The sequence below is a fragment of the Girardinichthys multiradiatus genome, chromosome 1, assembly GCF_021462225.1.
Source record: "Girardinichthys multiradiatus isolate DD_20200921_A chromosome 1, DD_fGirMul_XY1, whole genome shotgun sequence".
Lineage (NCBI taxonomy): Eukaryota > Metazoa > Chordata > Actinopteri > Cyprinodontiformes > Goodeidae > Girardinichthys > Girardinichthys multiradiatus.
The window spans coordinates 10,876,842-10,894,986 of record NC_061794.1 but is presented as its reverse complement, the minus strand read 5'-3'; the positions used below and the strand labels follow the sequence as shown (position 1 = coordinate 10,894,986).

The 18,145-nt window shown below is 38.8% G+C and overlaps 1 protein-coding gene across 4 annotated transcripts in view; it reads left to right on the top strand.

Moving 5' to 3' along the window:
* chchd6a (coiled-coil-helix-coiled-coil-helix domain containing 6a) overlaps positions 1–18,145 on the top strand; it is a 120,701-nt gene that overhangs the window by 27,732 nt on the left and 74,824 nt on the right. For 3 of the 4 annotated variants that reach the window (XM_047362405.1, XM_047362186.1, XM_047362329.1), the window contains exons 5-6: positions 11,892–11,915; positions 14,935–15,018. In XM_047362405.1, coding sequence (XP_047218361.1) covers positions 11,892–11,915; positions 14,935–15,018 — 108 coding nt within the window. The remainder of the gene's footprint in view (positions 1–11,891; positions 11,916–14,934; positions 15,019–18,145) is intronic. The other variant, XM_047362253.1, reaches the window with a different exon arrangement.

Below are 18,145 nucleotides of genomic sequence, written 5' to 3'. Positions count from 1 at the left end.
GCTGAGGATGTGGTGAGAGAGAGACTGCACTTCAACTGGGCGTTTCATTTGCCGATCTTTACTGATGGATTTGTTGACCCAGTTGATCAGAAATCTGCTTTTGGAGTTTATATCCCAGCGTTGTCCTTGAGTTAGGGCAGACGGCTAACAGATGAAACAGGTGTTTTTACATCTGAGATTTTAGCGATAATAATATTCAAAAGTGTGTGAAGGGAGGAGAAGTTATCCGGGGAAAACAATGGAACAGAACAAGTCCTTATAACAAGGTTGTGATTGGGGCATGGTGGACTGGTGTCTGATCTTCATCTCATTGGAAAGCACATAAACGGCCTATGTGAAACTTGTGGCAAACAAGAGACTGTGCATCATGTTTAATGAGCCTTAAAAGAATCCTCTTCTCTGGATTTTAAGTCAGTGTCGGTTAAATTATTACTTGGTCCAACAAATTACCAGCAAGATGTGTTCAAAGCCCTGATGATCTTTGTTGTTGGTACACCACTTAATTTGAGACTGATTTGAACAATGGAGTATGTAGTATCCGCCAGTGAAAGGCAGCAATGCGCCAGGAGGCGTATAGTCTGCTGGAATGATACAAGAAGAACCTTCATGCGATAACATCATCCTTCTACTAGTTCCTGTCCTCTTCTTCATCTTTTTCGCCAGTAGTTACCCCCGGTTGTTGATCACGTGACTCTTGTGACGCGAAAAAAGTGTTTCCATTGCAGTTTTACGAAATACACCAATTTGGATATAGCCAAAAAACCACCTCATCCTAACGCAAAAACTTTTTATTGTAAAACAGGAGTTTTTTCAAAATGTATATGAATTTACTTTGGTAATTACAATATGCACAATTTTATGTTCAATAGAGACCCAGGTAGTTATTATTTATCTGGAAGGCCCTTATATTATGCCTTAAGGAAAGTGGTCATGGTGTGTTCTTCATCCTAGAGCATACTGCACTTGGCCCAAACCCAGTAAAACAGGACAAATTCAGTATCACTGGCATTCTATACTAACTGCCTAGAAGCTGTGGCAGAAATTTCATCACTGTCTCTGTGCTTGCAGTTAAAATCAAGTCAGTTCTTTGACACCTGCTTCTGCTTGGGCTTCAAAATGTCAGGAAAAATCTGATAACGTTGTTTTTGGACATAGTTATGTTTGGGTAATACTGCACACAGAAGCACTTCACTTTCTTTATCCTTGCACACCGCTTTGATGGCTCTGGAAGTGAGCAACTCTCCCGTCGGCCACTGTAGGTGTCAGGCAAACAAGTTGCAGGGAAATCAACACTTGACATCCTCAACATTCATATTCGGTGGAAAATCGGTTATTGACCATCTTTCTTGTTTGGAAAAAAATTTAAATGCGTTTGTATTTAAAGGTTCCACACTGCCAGTACTCATGATTATTTTGAAGATTTATTTCTGTGGAGAACCATGACTTGAATCATGACAGCCAAATGGTCTTCAACTGAAGCTGTTCAGCCTGTAAAAGGGATGGAATTTGCGGGTTGCTTTTTGATAAATGTTTTGTACAGTCAGTGGCAAGTACTGAGTAAATTCATGATGACATGGACGGACAATATTAGAAATCATAGCTGGGAGTCAGACCAGATTTCAGCATGTGAGCTCAGGTTGTCCTCCTCCACTGCGTCCTGGTGTGCTTACATGGTCTGATGTGTTGTGTGTGTGAAGTCACGCCTGGACCAGCTGTTATCTACCACAGACTCACAGGTCCCTGAAGGGACACCAGAGGAGTCATCTGATTCACTAGCACTTTCTTCTGCGACTGCAAATTAAAACTGGACCAAAACAGATAGGAAGAGAAGTCGTTAATGTATTTCCTCTTAATTAAATCTGCTCTTTTTCTGCCTAATCCCTACCAAACAGATACTCTTCCAGCATCTTAAATGAACAAAAAAGCAATTTAAGCTGCTGCTCCGCTTTAACTTGCAGCAGCTGCCTCTAACATCAGAAGCTCTCTCGCTCTGTGTTGCTCTTCTGTTTATGAAACACAGACGATTGGCTCTGATTTGATTTGGCGTTCATCAGCTCTGATAATGATGATAAATCTTGCTCCTTCTGTATTTGTGCACAAATGTGCGTGTAGAGAGTCCTAACCTCAGTTGCTCAGTGCTTTGGTTGCTGCTGACTTTCAGTGCTATGGTGTTCTCTGAGCTTTCTAAATATTGATTGGCATTAATTTCCTCAGAGTACCAGATGTGCAACTTTTAGTATGTTAGGGTACTTCAACAAGTGACAGGCTGTCTTTATAAGAGATGGTGTGATGTTATTATGTTTTCCTCCATATAGAGTTTTCAGCTGTGATTAAAAACGCTTGTAAAAAAAGCTGTAGAAACTAACTGTAATCTTTATAGCAATATACCCAAAGCGTGCAGTGTTGATGGTATACTGTATTTTTTACAGTCACCCGATTGTAAAGAAGAGTATTCATACTTCTTAAGTTTTCCGAAATTCGCTGATGTTGCAACCGCAAATTTTATCTGAAATGTATGTGATAGACCAACACATAGCTATAATTGTGCTAATGTTCTGCCCATTCTTCTTTGCAAAATAGTTCCAACTCTGTCTGATTGAAATGGGAAGTCTTGCCAAACATTCCTAATTGGGTTTAAGTCTGGAGTTCCTTCTAATACTTGAATATGCTTTAATGTACTCCATTATCTGCTTAACTCTGGCTGTGAGATTATTATTGTAGTCCCGCTGAAAGTTAATTCTTTGCCTAAATACTTGCAGGCCAAAAATGTTTTTTCAATAAAAATAAACATATACAAAATGCTCTTTATACATGCTCAACAATGAACAAAGCATGCAATAACTTAATAAAAAAAATAATGTAATTCAATTTTTATTATTGAATTAATGTAGATCATAAACCAAAAGAGGGTTTTACTTTACTTTATTAAAATGTATAAAATAAAGGCATCTAGTTGGCAAACGATATTGGACTTGATTGAAAATTGAAAAAAGAAATAGTTTTCTTTCTTAGAACATGATTTCTTTAGGCAAGTTTAATAAATAAATTAAAAGCTGATATGGGTGCACCGGTTTGTTTTTGAGTAAAAGTCACTTGATAGATATGGTCCTATTTACTATGAAATTCAAGAGCATGCAAAAACTGGTTATTAAAAACAAATACATTATGCTGGACCTGACTGTTTCCATTGTAACAAGATTTTAATTTGTTTGTATTCATTTTGCTCTAATTAAAAATAAAAAGTCTCCATCGGTATCAACCATCACATATTTTTTGGATATTATGTGATAAACCAACAAAGTGAAGTTAAAGGAGAAGGAAACATAGTCTTCTTTTCCTTTCTTTTCCATAGCGTTCCAAATTTGTATTATTCTTGATCTGCAGTCGGGGGGACACACAGAATCAGCCCAGAGGCCTGAAATGGCCCCACGGTGCACTTTGGACAACCCTGCTCCAAGAGGTTTTCTTCCTGGATTGCCACATATTTCCATCTTCACATCAATTCTCACTAGCTTCTCTGTCCTTGCTAAAGAAAAATGTTCCCACACTGTAGGCAAAAAAAAAAAAAAATCTATTTTGGTCTCATCTGACCAGAGCAGCTTCTTTCACATGTTTACTGTGCCTGCATGACCTGCAGCAAATTGCAGGCAGGGAACCTTATGGCTTTCTTGCTACTCTTTCGTAAGGTTCACATTTGCAGAATACACGACTAATAATTGATTTGTTAACATATTCTCCCACCTGAGCAGCGTACCTCTGTAGTTCCTCAAGGGTTAGCAAAAGCCTCGACTGCTTCTCCTAATAATGTGCTTTGGGTACTGTTTTATATCGTAAATCTGGTTTAAATCGCTCTACAAGTGTATTCCTAAACTGCACGCTCTGTTCCTTGGACTTCCTGGTTCTTTTCCTGTTCTCTAATAAATATCGCAGGACAGAACAGCTGGATTAAGATTGAGATTAAATAACACACAGGTGGACTGTTTGCTTATTGTGTGACTTCTCAAGACAATTAATTGGACTTCATGTTATTTATGGGTATTAGATTAAACTGAGCTGAATTTAAATGCGTTCCACAGTTTTCAGGGTTTTGTTTGTAAAATAATTTGAAAGCTTTGTATCCTTTTCCTTCAATTTCGCAGCATTGTTTACAACATAATATGCTATGAAATATATGGAGGTTTCTGGTTGTAACATGCCAACATGTACGCAAAAGAAAAAGAAAAAATAGGGGTATGAGTACTTTTGCAAAGCACTGAAGTCTGATCTTTTGATGGGACTTTGATGAAATGTATTTCACCTATTGTTTTTTATTTTTTTTGTCTGGCATTTAAGGAGTTCAAAATAAATCCCAATCAGTGTAACAAAAGCTCCCAATTTGATGTTGTTTACACACATCTAAGAATTCAGATAGATTTCCTCATTGCAATCAATTTAATTGCTCTCTTCTACAATCAGCGCTTTGGCTACACAGGTACAGCAAGGTAACAATGAGTGAACGATTGATGCTGTCACAATCATTGTCGGAAGAGGAAAACTAGTTTTCGAAGAGGATGAAAGCGGTTGTCACACAGGTCTTGTGCCAGTTTTTAGAACGAAACAATGAAATGCCTTTTGTAAAACATCAGGTTTTGTCACATCTGTGAAATATGTGTGTGAGCTACGATGTGGTAAGATGAAAACTTCAGCAACACTTGAAGTACTTGGAACATACTTTATTAGTAGACCACCGCGTTTTGGCTTGTGGCCTTCTTCATGGCCGTTACAAATCACCACACAAATTGTATTTAAATAGAAAGTAAAATCCAGCAGAAAATCAAATGTACACATGTGATTGGTTAGCTATGATGCGTCATCTGTTTTGTAAACTGCATGTGGAAACAGGTTAAAGAGTGTAAAAATGACATTATGCTACTGCCTCAAGACAGGGTTTGTTAAATTGTGGCATCACTGTCTTGTTTTCTCTACATAATGATCACCTAACAATCTCGGGCCAGAAGTTCAATGTCATGAAGTTTTCCCAAGTAGACTAACATCAATCAGAAAATGGATTAGACTTTCCTCCTATGTCAGCAAATTCAGCAGTCAGAATGCTCAGGTGAGTGAATTTTTATTAGTGCAGAGTGAGTGTCTGCACAATTTTACATGAGCTTAGGTAATGTAATATCGGGTTAATGGTGCGACATTAGATTAGCGCTGGCATAAATTCTGTTGTAGTGGCTGTATTTGTGGAATATATTGCACCTCTGAGTTGCGACCCTCATGCCACTGAATATTTTTGATATGTCCAACCAACTTTTTTGGATGTATAGAAAGGCGAGCTGGAGCACTGTTTTCTTAAAGCTACAGTGGTTTTTGCCCCATTAAATACTTTGCTTTAAATACTTGCTTTTTTGCCCTACCTATCTATCGGGTTCTACTCCAAAATCCTCAATATATCACTGTCCCTGTCCTTTAACCCACAGTGCCTGAAGACATTCACAATTGTTCCGCTGCCAATAAAGACCACCATCAGCAGTACCCACACTTGACCCTCTGCAGTTTGCATACATATCTAATCAGGGACGTGCACAGATAGACGCTAGGTGGTGCTAGAGGACCTGCCCTTTTATCCTTTGGAGAAAAAAGTGCCATCCTGAAATCTTTTTTTTTTTTTTTTTTACAGTGTATAGTGTGGGGCCCAAGGTAAAATTTCTGAATTTAAAGGCCTATAATACCAGTGCCCCACATTTTGAAATCCCCACCCCCCCACCCCCTCGCCAACACACATACGTGTCCTGCCTCATGTGTCTCTCAACGGAGACGGGCTGCGTGCAGAGCAGAGAGTTGGACCTGCGCTGGTCCACCTTACCTCTTCTCTCCTCCCCTCCGCCGTCAGATAGAGCCCTGCCCTGCCGACAGGCCGGCTAACCATCCAGGAAACAAACAAAACGAATATACTTGCTTCCTAAACTTCAGATGAAAAAGTTAAAACTTCACCTGCCACCATTTTATCTAAACAGAACAGGCGAATCAATGGCACCTTTACCTGCTATGTCTTCTATGGCCGCCACCAGGCGCCAGGTGAATGTCTACGATTTAACTCTTAGATTAGATTAGAAGAAATAAATTAATTCAAATCTATTTCATAGATGTCGGTATTACATTTGCTATTATGGTCCATGATGACTTCTGTTTGACTCATGTTTTTTTTTTTTATTGCAAATACGGCCAAATGAGCTGGTTAACATTACAATTCATACACTACTAAAATACCTTTAATAAAGTTCAGTAAATGTGGGGCATGTAGGCTAAGTTGTATTTTCTACTTCTTTGTGTGTAAAAATTATGATGTGATCAGAGTATTTTATTTTCTAAATAGCAGACATCTTATCAGTTCTCAGGACTTGTAATCTCATTAATTTGTATTCTCTAAGAATAATTTCTGTCATATATCACAGTGGCTACATGCAGAAGTATAGACGATTCTTCTTATGATCATATTCTCTGATGTTGGTTTCATTTTGACTAAAGATTTTATAACTCATTTTCTGGGTATAGTTGATTTACGATGTAGAATGGTCACTGGTTACTGAAGATAACTCATTTAGTGTGACCTACCTGGTAAATTTGGCAATGTAACCTGCTTTGCGACAACATAAGGTTATTTGGTGCAGAAGACATTTTGTGATAAAAGTACAGAATGATATAGTCAAGACAAACACGTTGTGCTCAGTGTGTAAAAAGAAAAGAAATTAAGGATAACGTAAGTTTCAAATGTGACCCAGGAAGTTCAGGATGTGAATCAGTAATCTAACTTTAAATTAGTCTATGATAATTTTGTTGCCTTATTAATCTTAAGAATTTTGTCAAATGCATTCTTGTTTTGAGCCTTTTTTTTCCTGGGTGGTCATTTCCCTTCAACCCACAGGACAGTTTGTTTTGGGTGTGCTTAGTAATACATATAAATTATGTTCATGTTGTGCCTGTTATAAATCTCACACTACAAAGGCAACCGACAGCTCCCTGTGCTGCACAAGGTGCCCTTTTTTTCCACTTGAGCACCTGCCCCCCACAATGTCTGTGCACGCCACTGGATCTAATAGATCCCCTGAAGACACCATTGTCACATCGCTCCATTCCACCATATCATACCTGAAACACAGGGATGCCATTCAAGGTTGCGTTTTGTTAGTTTTAGCTCTGCTTTTAACACCATACTCTCAGACTGACAGCAACACTAGCGGACTTTGGTCTTCCTCCCACCAGCTGATGCTGGATCAGAGACTTTCTTTGTGACTGACTTCCGAGAGTCAGAGTGGGCACCCATTATTCCACAGCTCTCAGCCTGAAAACTTGCTCTGCACAGGGTTGTGTACTTAGCCTCCTAATGTACACTCTGTACACCTATGTCTGTGTCAGCAACCACCCTTACAATGCTGTCATCAAGTTTGCTGATGATACAACTGTGGTTGAGCTCATTTGTGGCAGTGACAAGCTGGTGGGGTAGATTGCTGATAACAACTTTGGTCTTAGAGGTGTTAATGCCCAATAGTGCTGGGTGATATGGAAAAAACCATATATCACGATATAGACTATTTTATATCACAATAATGATATACATCATGATATACCCCCAATTTTTCTGTTATTCTCTGAAAAATATGACAAAATAATATCATTGCTTACTTTTTTCCAACTTTATTTTAAAGTGACATTTTACGGAGTCCGCGAGGGGACAAGGGGGATTTTTTTTTACTTTTGCGTCCCCACGCAATACTTTTGCTTTCACTCGTAAACGTTTTTAATCACCTTGAGAAAGCTGTGCATTTTGGAACAGCAGCACAGATGACAAACTGCTCACAAAACAAACAGCACTGCTATGGCATTGATAAGGTTTATTTGTCATATGCAGGTTCACATGCAGTCAACAATGCGATTAAATGCTTAGGATAAGAAGAACAGTTCAAATCACAATAAAAACAAAAGCACTTAATGGCGTGCAAAAAAAGTACACATCATGCAGCAGCAATAAGCAAATAAAGTGTCACAGATGTGGTTTCGTGCAGTATTATTGTCCAGAGTTCAGTAGTCTGACAGCTTGTGGATAATAACTGTCTTTAAGTCTGATTGAAGATCCTTTTATTGAAGGCCAATTTCAAAATAAAACTCAATAAATCTCAAAAACGGGTATAGTGTTTGTTCCATTTTTGCAGTTATCTAGTTTGGAAACTCTCCTACAAAGTATTGTGAGATGACGCAAAGACTATTGCGAGTGAACGCAAAAGTAATGTGTGGGGACGCAAAAGAAAAAAAATTCCCTTATGTCCCCTCGCGGGCTCCGTAACATTTAACTGAACTGTCACAAATGAGGAAAATACATTTTAGTGCAGCAATATACAGGGGTTGGACAATGAAACTGAAACACCTGTCATTTTAGTGTGGGAGGTTTCATGGCTAAATTGGACCAGCCTGGTAGCCAGTCTTCATTGATTGCACATTGCACCAGTAAGAGCAGAGTGTGAAGGTTCAATTAGCAGGGTAAGAGCACAGTTTTGCTCAAAATATTGAAATGCACACAACATTATGGGTGACATACCAGAGTTCAAAAGAGGACAAATTGTTGGTGCACGTCTTGCTGGCGCATCTGTGACCAAGACAGCAAGTCTTTGTGATGTATCAAGAGCCACGGTATCCAGGGTAATGTCAGCATACCACCAAGAAGGACGAACCACATCCAACAGAATTAACTGGACGCAAGAGGAAGCTGTCTGAAAGGGATGTTCGGGTGCTAACCCGGATTGTATCCAAAAAACATAAAATCACGGCGGAATTAAATGTGCACCTCAACTTTCCTGTTTCCACCAGAACTGTCCGTCGGGAGCTCCACAGGGTCAATATACACGGCCGGGCTGCTATAGCCAAACCTTTGGTCACTCATGCCAATGCCAAACGTCGGTTTAATGGTGCAAGGAGCGCAAATCTTGGGCTGTGGACAATGTGAAACATGTATTGTTCTCTGATGAGTCCACCTTTACTGTTTTCCCCAAATCCGGGAGAGTTACGGTGTGGAGAAGCCCCAAAGAAGCGTACCACCCAGACTGTTGCATGCCCAGAGTGAAGCATGGGGGTGGATCAGTGATGGTTTGGGCTGCCATATCATGGCATTCCCTTCGCCCAATACTTGTGCTAGATGGGCGCGTCACTGCCAAGGACTACCGAACCATTCTTGAGGACCATGTGCATCCAATGGTTCAAACATTGTATCCTGAAGGCGTGCTGTGTATCAGGATGACAATGCACCGATACACACAGCAAGACTGGTGAAAGATTGTTTTGATGAACATGAAAGTGAAATTGAACATCTTGTTTTGATGAATATGAAAGTGAAGTTGAACATCTCCCATGGCCTGCACAGTCACCAGATCTAAATATTATTGAGCCACTATGGGGTGTTTTGGAGGAGCGAATCAGGAAACGCTTTCCTCCACCAGTATCATGTAGTGACCTGGCCACTATCCTGCAAGAAGGATGGCTTAAATTCCCTCTGACCACTGTGCAGGACTTGTATATGTCATTCTCAAGACAAATTGACGCTGTATTGGCCGCAAAAGGAGGCCCTACTCCATACTAATAAATTATTGTGGTCTAAAACCAGGTGTTTCAGTTTCATTGTCCAACCCCTGTATAGTCACAGTTACAAAGGAATGGTTTAGATCAAAGGATATTCATATTTTAGAATGCTCTAGTCAAAGTCTAGGAGAATCTGTGCCGAGACCTGAAAATTGATTCTCACAGATTATCTGCCTCCAATTTGACCGACCTTCAGCTTTTATGCAAAGAAAAAAGGGGAAAAAATTCTCAAAACTGGCAACAGCACATCTTTAAAAACCAGCTGTAACTACAGTAAAATGTGGGTCTACAAAGTATCAACTCAGAGGAGCTGAATATAAATGCACGCCACACTTCAGATTGTTAATTGTAAAATATTTTAACAATTTCGTTGTCCAACCCCTGTATGTGTATCAAATGACAACAAATGAGGCAGAGGTATAGCTGCAGTAGCAGCTTCTTGAACCAAAAATGTATCCAAATCACAAACGTACCCCCCATTTTTGGTAAAAGAGCTTCTTCTTGGGCTGCCTGTGTACCTGTCTCTTTTTTTGCAACCCCGAGTATGAGACTTCAGCCTCTGGCGCCTCCATCTTTCAGCACTCATGAGTTAATAATAACGTAAACCATGTTGCAAACCAGCGTGTGAGTCACATAACGTAAAGCAGCGTCAGGTCGCAAAACCACAAGTCGGAGCTTCTATGCGAAAAACCTATTTTTTATTCTTGTTTATCACATATATAAACTGAGTGTATGCAAAGTGACAACACTAATACATTCATTGTCGCCTACTTGATGAAATATTTGCTTGAATTATTGATAAATTTTGTTATAAACGATATAAACGATAGAAGAGAAGTAGCACAATAGACACTTTTCTATCGTCCCCACGATATGTATTGTCTTATCGCCCAGCATTAATGCCCAAGATGTGACTGTTGATTTGAGCCCCTCAAGACTCATCTATGCACACAAAACCTTTAAAGATCACACAAATAAAATGGGACCAAACCATTTAGAGGTTTAGAAACAAACATTTAGATCTTTAAAAACAAACATTAAGTTTAAAACCCAAGGGGAGCCAGTGAAGGGATTTGAGTATTGGTGTGATTTGGTCATGTTTCTTAGTGTTTGTTATGAGACGAGCATTCTGTATGGTTTATACCAAAGTACAGTGAATCGCAGTAGTCCAAACATGAAGTTATGAAAACATGGACAGCCTTTTCAAAGTCATTACAATTTTAAATCTTTTTGGCTTTGGCCAGGAGCTGTGACTGAAAGAACCTCTTCGTATCCATTCATTTGTTCGTCAAGTTTAAAATCTTAGTCAAAAAGCACACCAAGATTCCCCATAGTGGGGGGACAGCTGAAAAAAAATCGAGGCCTGCTACTCTACTGTTCTGTATTTAATATCTGAGATACAGACAGACAAAAAAGTAGTAGCTTTATTCCTGCTGGAATTTATATATATTTGTATGCCATCTGCATTGTAGTGAATGGACAGATCTGTAGCCAAAATCATCCGTATTAAGACAATAAAAGACCTGAAATATTTCAGTTAGTGTGCAATGAATCTAAAATATATGAATGTTAAATTTTCATCATGACATTATGGAAAATAATGAACTTTATCACAATATGCTAATATTTTGAGAAGGACCTGTATATAAAAGTTAAGAAAGTTTTCACATGTGGTAGTCTTGACTTCAGTCATAGCTGAAGTGCATTAAAAGTTCTCTGATAACCCTTAAGGCAGTTCTACAGATTTTCCTGGGAAACCTTTAGTTTATCTTGCTTCCATGTGCATCCAGCTTGCCTACAACGTTGTCTGTAGGTCCATGTGGTCACATTCAGCCATGGCTCCATTTTACATTTAGAGGATTTATACCTCTGAGGGGCAATACTATTCAGGATCCCAGAGCAGGTTGAGTGGACATTGAGTGGGCCAGAATTCCTTCATGGGGATGTAAAACACTCATTGTCACTCATCAAAAATGCTTGATGGCAATTATTGCTGCCAAGAATGGTTGGTTTTCCTTGCACTAAAATTAAATTTCTTTGCAAGAATTCTTGTATTTCCATCTGTAAAACTAGGGTCTGTTGTAATAGAGTACATGTTGTAAGAGACAACCAGATAATCTGCATGTTTGTCAGGAATATTTCTCCAAATTATACAGTCTAGAATATTAATTTTACTTGTATTGTATTTAACGTGATCAGCCCTGATGCTGAAATGTGTGGTGAGCGACTTCTTCTTAGTGCTGTTCTTTGCTCTTCCTCTGCCTCTTTTTCATCATCTGTAGTCTGCAGATGAGATAGAAGCAATGGTAAGCTTCATTACAACCTTCAAACACTCCTGCTCTTTTGTCCTTTTCATTTCCCCCAACCCTTTTTTTGTTTTTCGTGCTCTTTAACATGTAGGGAGGCTATAGGGGAAAAAAAGAATTAAAGTGTTTTTCATAAAATGCTAATTTGTGTAATTGTTAATGATTGCTGTTAAAAATGAAATTCCCAACAGTTAGAAGAGTTAAATATCTGTAATTTGGAGCTTCTTTTGGTAAAATTCACTTAATGACTGATCAGATCTAATTGAAAGTGCCCCTCACTGCTTTTTTCTTTCTTCTTCTCCATCTTCTTTTTTTTTCAATCTATTCATTAATGTCTTGCTTATTTTGTTTGACCTTGCTCTCTTTGATTGACTTTTTGCAAAATGTCCAAGAATGTCTACGTATTGCATGTTTACGGATTCATCTTAAAGAAGAGTGCAGAAACCTTCCTATTATAAATGCCATTGAATGCTATTTTTCCTCACTTGCGCTCAGCGTGCTGCATGTTCATCAGTGTCTTTTCACTGTCCTGCATATGTGCTTGCTTTTTTTCAAACCTTTCTTTTCAGTGCAACAGAATAAGTTTAGCATGTGTCCACCAATAAAGGCACATGAAACACATGGGTAGAGATGCACTGACAACTAAAGATGGAGGGGAAAAGCAAATGCTTGATTTGAAGGTTATGGTTTTTCTCTTTCTTTATAGTGCATGCACTTTCCAGTTTGCGCCTATGCTGTAGAACCCAACTTCTAAGAATGCATTGACCATATATCATATTCTGTTGTAAACCTTGAATTAACCAGAATACTGGATGGAAATAAAAAGTCAGCTCTTCCATTTAATAAATAAAGTTTTTCAGAGTTGTTGAAGCCGTATTTTTAAACCAGCGGCGAAATGAAAGCAGACAATGTTAACTCCTTTAATCCAGTGTTAATCCGTTGTTGTTATACATAAAGATCTGCCAGGGCACAGACCACTTTTGGGGTAAAGGCTGACCATGAATATGAAACATTTAATACAGAATGTTGCATACATTTCCCTCGCTAAACCTTCTCTTCCTGCTATGGCTTGATGCTGAAACTAAAACAGCTGGTAAAAGTAAAAACATACTTTAAGGAAATTAAGTTTTATTAGAGATTGTTCATCAGTGAATACCTTCAAGTACTGTTCTTTCAACTTTGTCTCCTGGATAAAGTTCATGAGTCATTCACTTGACTGAACTACTTTCTCCTCATCTAATGTCCTTCCTCTTTCAGAGTTCTTCTCCTCGATCTTGGCCATGCCACATAAAACTGAAGATTATCAAATATGTAACATTCAGTACAGTTGGTAATATTTTAATTTGCTGCCATGTTATAGGGTGAGGGGGTCCATTATCTGGGGGGAGCTTGAAGTAAAGCCGCTGCTTCTCTGCATCGAAAGGAGTCAGTTGAGGTGGTTCGGAAATCTGATCAGGATCACATTTAAAAACATTCCGTCCTGTATCACTCCTGGTCTTTCATGCCCTTTTTTCCATTGACTTCTTCAATCCTAGCTTACAATACCAGTCACATTTACTGGCACCCTGGTTAAAGATGTATAAAAGCCTTAAAATAAATGTATACTTTACTGGAATAGTACGGTCTCACGCTGAATAATCTAAGTAACCTTTAGTTTGAGTGTATTTATCAATTAGGAAGGGAAATCCAATGTTTTATGAGAATTTGCAAAATCAAATTGCAGCCATCTCCCACTGAGCAAGGTGGAAAAGGAAATCTCCAAATCTCACTGTTGGAGAACTGCACTGTAAAGTGGCACCTTGGGTTTGCCAGGCCTGCATCACAGCCGTTACATGATGTCTGTATGCCAACCAGTCATTGTGAAGTGATGGCAGAAAAAAATCAGAAATGTAAACATGTAAAGTGTGCAAAGCTCTACTGTGAATTCAATTCAATTCAATTCAAAAATACTTTATTAATCCCAAAGGGAAATTAAATGTTGTTGTAGCTAATTATGAAGGTTTCTTCAAAGAGCCGTTGTAGATGCTGATGGCTGTGGGCAGGAAGGATCTCCTGTAGCGCTCCGTCTTACTTACGTCCGTCTTACGTCTTAGAATGATGTTTTACTGAGATATTCAGAGATTCAACATTTTAGAAACAAACACTCCGGTTGGGTTCAGTGTGAAACAAAAGAAGACAACACATTAGTGGAGGATCTCTGATGCTGTAGGCCTGTTTCTGTTTCAAATGCTCTGGGAACCTTGTTAGAGTGCATGGAATCATGAACCCTTTGAATAAATAATAAAAATCTGATGTACTCTGTCAGAAAACTGATATGGGTTCTCCCTGGGTGTTTCAGCAGATTAATGATTGAAGCAAGTACTATATATACTACTGTCAAAAAGAGGTTGCACAACATATTAACTGTAGTACCGAAAACTAAGCCACCGGTCATTCTGTTAAAAACAATTATGCTATGTGTGATTTTTATTTATTTATTTTCTTTCCTTTTTTTGCAGTTTGAAAAAATGTGCTCAAATAAAGATAAAGTTTTCCTAATACAGGAGGTGTGAGATTATGCTTCTACAGTAAATGGCTTGTACGTTTGTAATATACGCAGAAATACCCAGGTCTTGTCTGATATTGAAGTTGGCTTGAGTTCTGGTCCAACAGCAAACCAAGTTTCTTTTGTTTAAAGCTACTTCGTTACACCAGAGAGTTTTAAGATCTTTGCAAAGCTAAATTGTTGCATTTCTTGAAAAAACAATTGAGTTATAAAATTATTTCTAACAATAATGCATTGAATATTTAACCACTTTCTGAAAGTCAGCTTTCTGTTAAATCAACACTGAAAATACTGCTTACCAAAAAGGTGCAGATAAGGAATGTAAACATTGAAATAACAAATTTAATAAAAAAGAAAGTGAAGAAAAATTAACTTTATTTTATTTTGAATCAAATGTAGGTTAACCACAAGACCTTTTGCAATACCTATCCAACTAACCGCGCTGTCTGTGTGTGTGTCTGTATCTTCTCGCAGGCTCAGCAGCTCCAGAAGAAAGAATCACAGCTGAAAGCGCTGGGTGCCTTCTACAAGGAGCAGCTGGCTCAGCTGGAGCAGAAGGTACAACATACACACAAGCCCCCATGCTCATACATGTTCACAGACCATCAGAAACCCACCTCACTCAAAGCTTTCATGGAGCCCCAGACCTGCTGTGCTGAGGAGCAAACTACAGCACTCATACAAGAAAATCGTGACGGGACGAGCTGGTTCACACACGCACATTCAAGTAGATGCATGATTTATGAAAGTCTCATAAACCCAAGGTCAAATCGGCTTTTACATTTTATGCACAAACATACTTGCATGGAAAGGGTTCATGCTAAATTTTCTCTGTAGCATTATTATGACAAAACATATGATGCATGGCTTGATTTAGTCTTCCCAGTGGGAATGTTGAGCTATAAACTGCAGGAGCCGGCTGCTCCACAGCATGCTTTATGATGAGATTCATCATCTTTAAGCTTGTGTACAGCAAATAAAGCAAAAACAATAAATAGAATAGTGTAAAACATTTTTTCTTCCTGCATGAAAAACTATGTAAAGTACATTTGAACGAGCATGTTTGTCATAATAGGTTTCCACCTAAACATTGCACAAAAGCAAGGATTCCCTTAAACCTTTCCAATGTGATTCAACAGGCAGCATAGATTGAAGCCAGTCGGAGCATCTCCGGAGAGCCTTTATGAGACCTTCCATTTCCTTTCATCTTCCATTTGACATTTGCCGGGTAGAAAAGGTGCGGTTTCAAGTAAAGTCTCAGTCTCACCAGGCGGCACGCAGAGAACCTTTACAAGGTGCTCTCCGGGGGAAGCTGTCTTCCATTTCTCAAATAGAGAAGACCTTTAAAGGACATTATGTGGAAAACCTAAGTATTGTGTTCTGTTTACCATGGTTAATTCAGGCCTTTCCTGTAAGGGGAGTAGATGGTGTGGATGGAGCAGCACAGGGTTCCCACTGCAGAGTCCATGTTCCAATCAGCCAGGCAGCGTGCCAAACAGTCTCTGTGCTATCACTTTAAATTCAGTTCATCAGTTTATTTTTTTAATGACTGCTATTAGAAGAATAAAACACATAAAGCCCCCAGGACGGCATGGAAGAAACTTTCCATGGTTTTAAAAACTGTGTATGTGTATAGATTTTAAATCTAGTCTGGAGTTATTAACTCCAGCAATTCCTTTTTCTGTTTGGTTAAATCGGGAGTTTAGCAATAAAAAAAACCTTTTCTGACTACTCCTGCCTTGCTTGCTTCACTGCCGATGAGTGTAAATGGGCTGCACGTTTTTATTTTTCTCTTTCATGTCAGTGGTGTAAAGAGCAAATCCCCTAGTCAACAACACTTGAAGGGCCATTATTTAAAATATAAAATCATTTTATTTTGCATTCTTTTATTTCTACCTTGTCAGCAAAGAGAACAAATTACTGCTGGTCCGAAAAGGGTTCTCAGACATTTGCCTTAATTAGGGAAAGACGTACAGTTTCCTTACTTTTTGGTCGAATGTTTTCTATTTTTCTTTGTCTTGAAAATGTTTTCAGTATTCCCAGCAACAAAAACAAAAACGTTCTTTGAAAACCCGTGCTGTGTTCAGCCAAGTTTAACATGTGCCAAAGTCTGTGAGAAAAAGTTTGCTTAGGTATAACTTGCTCAAAGACACTTTAGCTGGGAGACATCCATCAAGAAATTGATGGATGCAAGTTTACAAACAAATCTTCCTTCATTTTGCTGTGATATTTTAAAACAACCTAATTAAAGAATAAATCGAGAGCTTTGCCTTTTGGCTCAGCTCTCTCTACACCACAACGGACCGGCGCAGCGTCTGCATTACTGCGGCGACCGCACTGATACCTCTGTCAATCTTTCACTCCCTTCACTTGTGAATAAGTCCCTGATATACTTGAACTGGTCCACTTGAGGCAGGAACTTCCCTCTAACCTGAAGAGGACAAGCCACCCTTTTCTGGTTAAGAACCATGGCCTCAGACTTGGAGAGTGCTGATTCTCATCCCTTGAGCTTCGCAGTAGGCTGCGAACCGCCCCAGTGCATGCTGTTGGTCTTGGTTGTATAAACACCTATTACTGCAATTACAGCTGCAAATGTTCTCTTCAAATTAGCTGAAGCTCAGTCAGATCAGATGGAGAGCATCTGGACAAGAATGTTTGAGTCTTCCCACAGACGTTCAATTGGATTTAGATGTAGACTTTGACTTGACTATTCTAACACATTATAATGTTTTGATCAAAACAATTCCACAGTAGCTCTGACTGTATGCTTAGGGTCATTAGGGTCCTGCTGGAAGGTGTAGCTTAGTATTTTGCAGCCTCCAACAGTTTTTTTTCCCCAAGGATTACTCTGTATTTAACTCTGTTCATCTTCCTCTTAGCTCTAACCAGCTTCACTTATCTTAACTGCTTCACCCTCATGCCTTTTTATCATTCTGGCTGTTTTTGTTTGTTTAAACAGCTGTTTTAAACTTGTGTTTTGTGTTGACTATTTGTTTTTATTTCAATTACCTTATACCTTTTACCATTTTTGGCTAATTTCTACTTGTAAAGCACTTAGTGCACTTAGTGTTGTTGGAAACATGCTATATAAATAAATTTGACCTTGTCTTGCAGAACAAAAATCCCACAGCATGATGCTACCATTTTTGACTATTGTGATGAATCTAAGCGTTTTGCACCACACAAATAATTTTCAATCTAGGCCAATGAGTTCAATTTTGCTGTCATCTGGCCAGAGCTCTTTTTTTTTTTACATGCTTGCTCTGTCGCCTACATGGCTTTTGACACAGAAAGCAAACACAATTTCTTTTGGTTTCCTTTTAAAATGTATATTTTCTTTCTACTCTACTCTTTCATGAAGGCCAGATTCATTGAGTACATTACTGAAATCTGTCCTGGAATAAAATATCCAAACACAAGTTCAGGGGTACAGTATCTGCAGTCCAGTGCAGCCAATATTCAGAAGTCTACTTTGGAGAAACAAAACAGCAAAAACACAGAAGAATGGCCAAGAAGAGCCAGCTCATTGCCAAACAATGATTTATTGTAACCACAAAGCAAACATTAAATCACAGCAGTGCTGCCAGAAGAGTTACTTACCTGAGCTTTTTATCTCTGCAGCTCCTCCAGAGTTACCGCAGGCCTCTTTGTTGCTTCTCTGATGAATGTTCTAGTTGCCTGGCCT